The sequence below is a fragment of the Acanthisitta chloris genome, unplaced genomic scaffold (assembly GCF_000695815.1).
Source record: "Acanthisitta chloris isolate BGI_N310 unplaced genomic scaffold, ASM69581v1 scaffold10455, whole genome shotgun sequence".
NCBI classification, from domain to species: Eukaryota; Metazoa; Chordata; class Aves; order Passeriformes; family Acanthisittidae; genus Acanthisitta; species Acanthisitta chloris.
The window spans coordinates 1265-2276 of record NW_008673146.1 but is presented as its reverse complement, the minus strand read 5'-3'; the positions used below and the strand labels follow the sequence as shown (position 1 = coordinate 2276).

Below are 1012 nucleotides of genomic sequence, written 5' to 3'. Positions count from 1 at the left end.
TCTGCAAACTTGCTGATGGTGCACTCAATCCCCTCATCCAATATCCTATCTTGATTTTAAAATTCTACTGAACACAGTCGTACCTGCTTGATTCCTTCTCTGGGTGGTTTTAGCAGGAGACTGAGTTCCTTTCATAGAATAATTGGGAGGGGTAGTTGGAAGTAGTGATGGTTTCTCATTACTTAGAAGTCACCCTTAGAATTTATGTAATCATTTTGATATTTAAAATTATTTCTGTTTGAATGTTTTCTCTCTATTCAGTGATGGAATTATAAGAGTGTTTACAGAGTCTTTGGAACGTACAGCAAGTGCTGAGGAGATTCAGGCTTTTGAAAATGAGCTTTCACAAGCATCCATTGACCCTAAAACTGGTGATTTAGGAGATATTAATGCTGATGACCTTCCGGGAAGAGAACATCTTAAGGATCCTGGTAAGTTGTACTTCTGTCGTGCTAGAGGTGCCTCCAAATCTTGGTTCTGAGATACCAAAACTTTTAATAGTTTCCAAAATTAAGGCTTTGATCACTTTCAGTAGAATTGCTGAAGAAAAGAGATCAGTTTTGCTCTACTATCCTTTCACTGATTATTTTGGAGGCAGAACTCTATTTTGACTGGGGTTTTTTGTAGACTGAAGTGGCAAAAAATATTTATCCTAGCAGATAATTTATAAAAAAGTGGAATTCAAGATGCTGCAGTGTGTTCACGATGGTTTGGATCTGTTCTGCCAGCTGTATCAACAGTATATGAGACAGTTAGGTAATTTGCGAAAGGACTATTGAATGTGCAATATTTTTGTCTAATAAAACTACCGGATACAAATTTTCTGCTTTAGCTTTTTAGCTTGAAAGATACTCTTGATTGACTCAGTTCACACTTTCGAGGTTTCTAAGGAAGTTCCTGAGAATTGCAGTGGAAGCAGTAGTGAACATTATTCTTAAAGTGACAATATTTTTTACTAAGGTGAAGTAACCAGTAACTTTAGTCCTTGGCTGAGATCAACAGATGACATAAA

At 36.6% G+C, this 1012-nt stretch overlaps 1 protein-coding gene across 1 annotated transcript in view; it reads left to right on the top strand.

Moving 5' to 3' along the window:
• The window catches only part of LOC103802350 (phospholipase A-2-activating protein-like), a gene marked incomplete at both ends in the record, with an annotated part of 4472 nt that extends 4041 nt beyond the window's left edge, over positions 1–431 (top strand). The window contains one exon of the mRNA XM_009074811.1: positions 262–431. Within this exon, the coding sequence (XP_009073059.1) occupies positions 262–431 (170 nt within the window). The remainder of the gene's footprint in view (positions 1–261) is intronic.
• Between the last annotated feature and the right edge of the window lie 581 nt (positions 432–1012).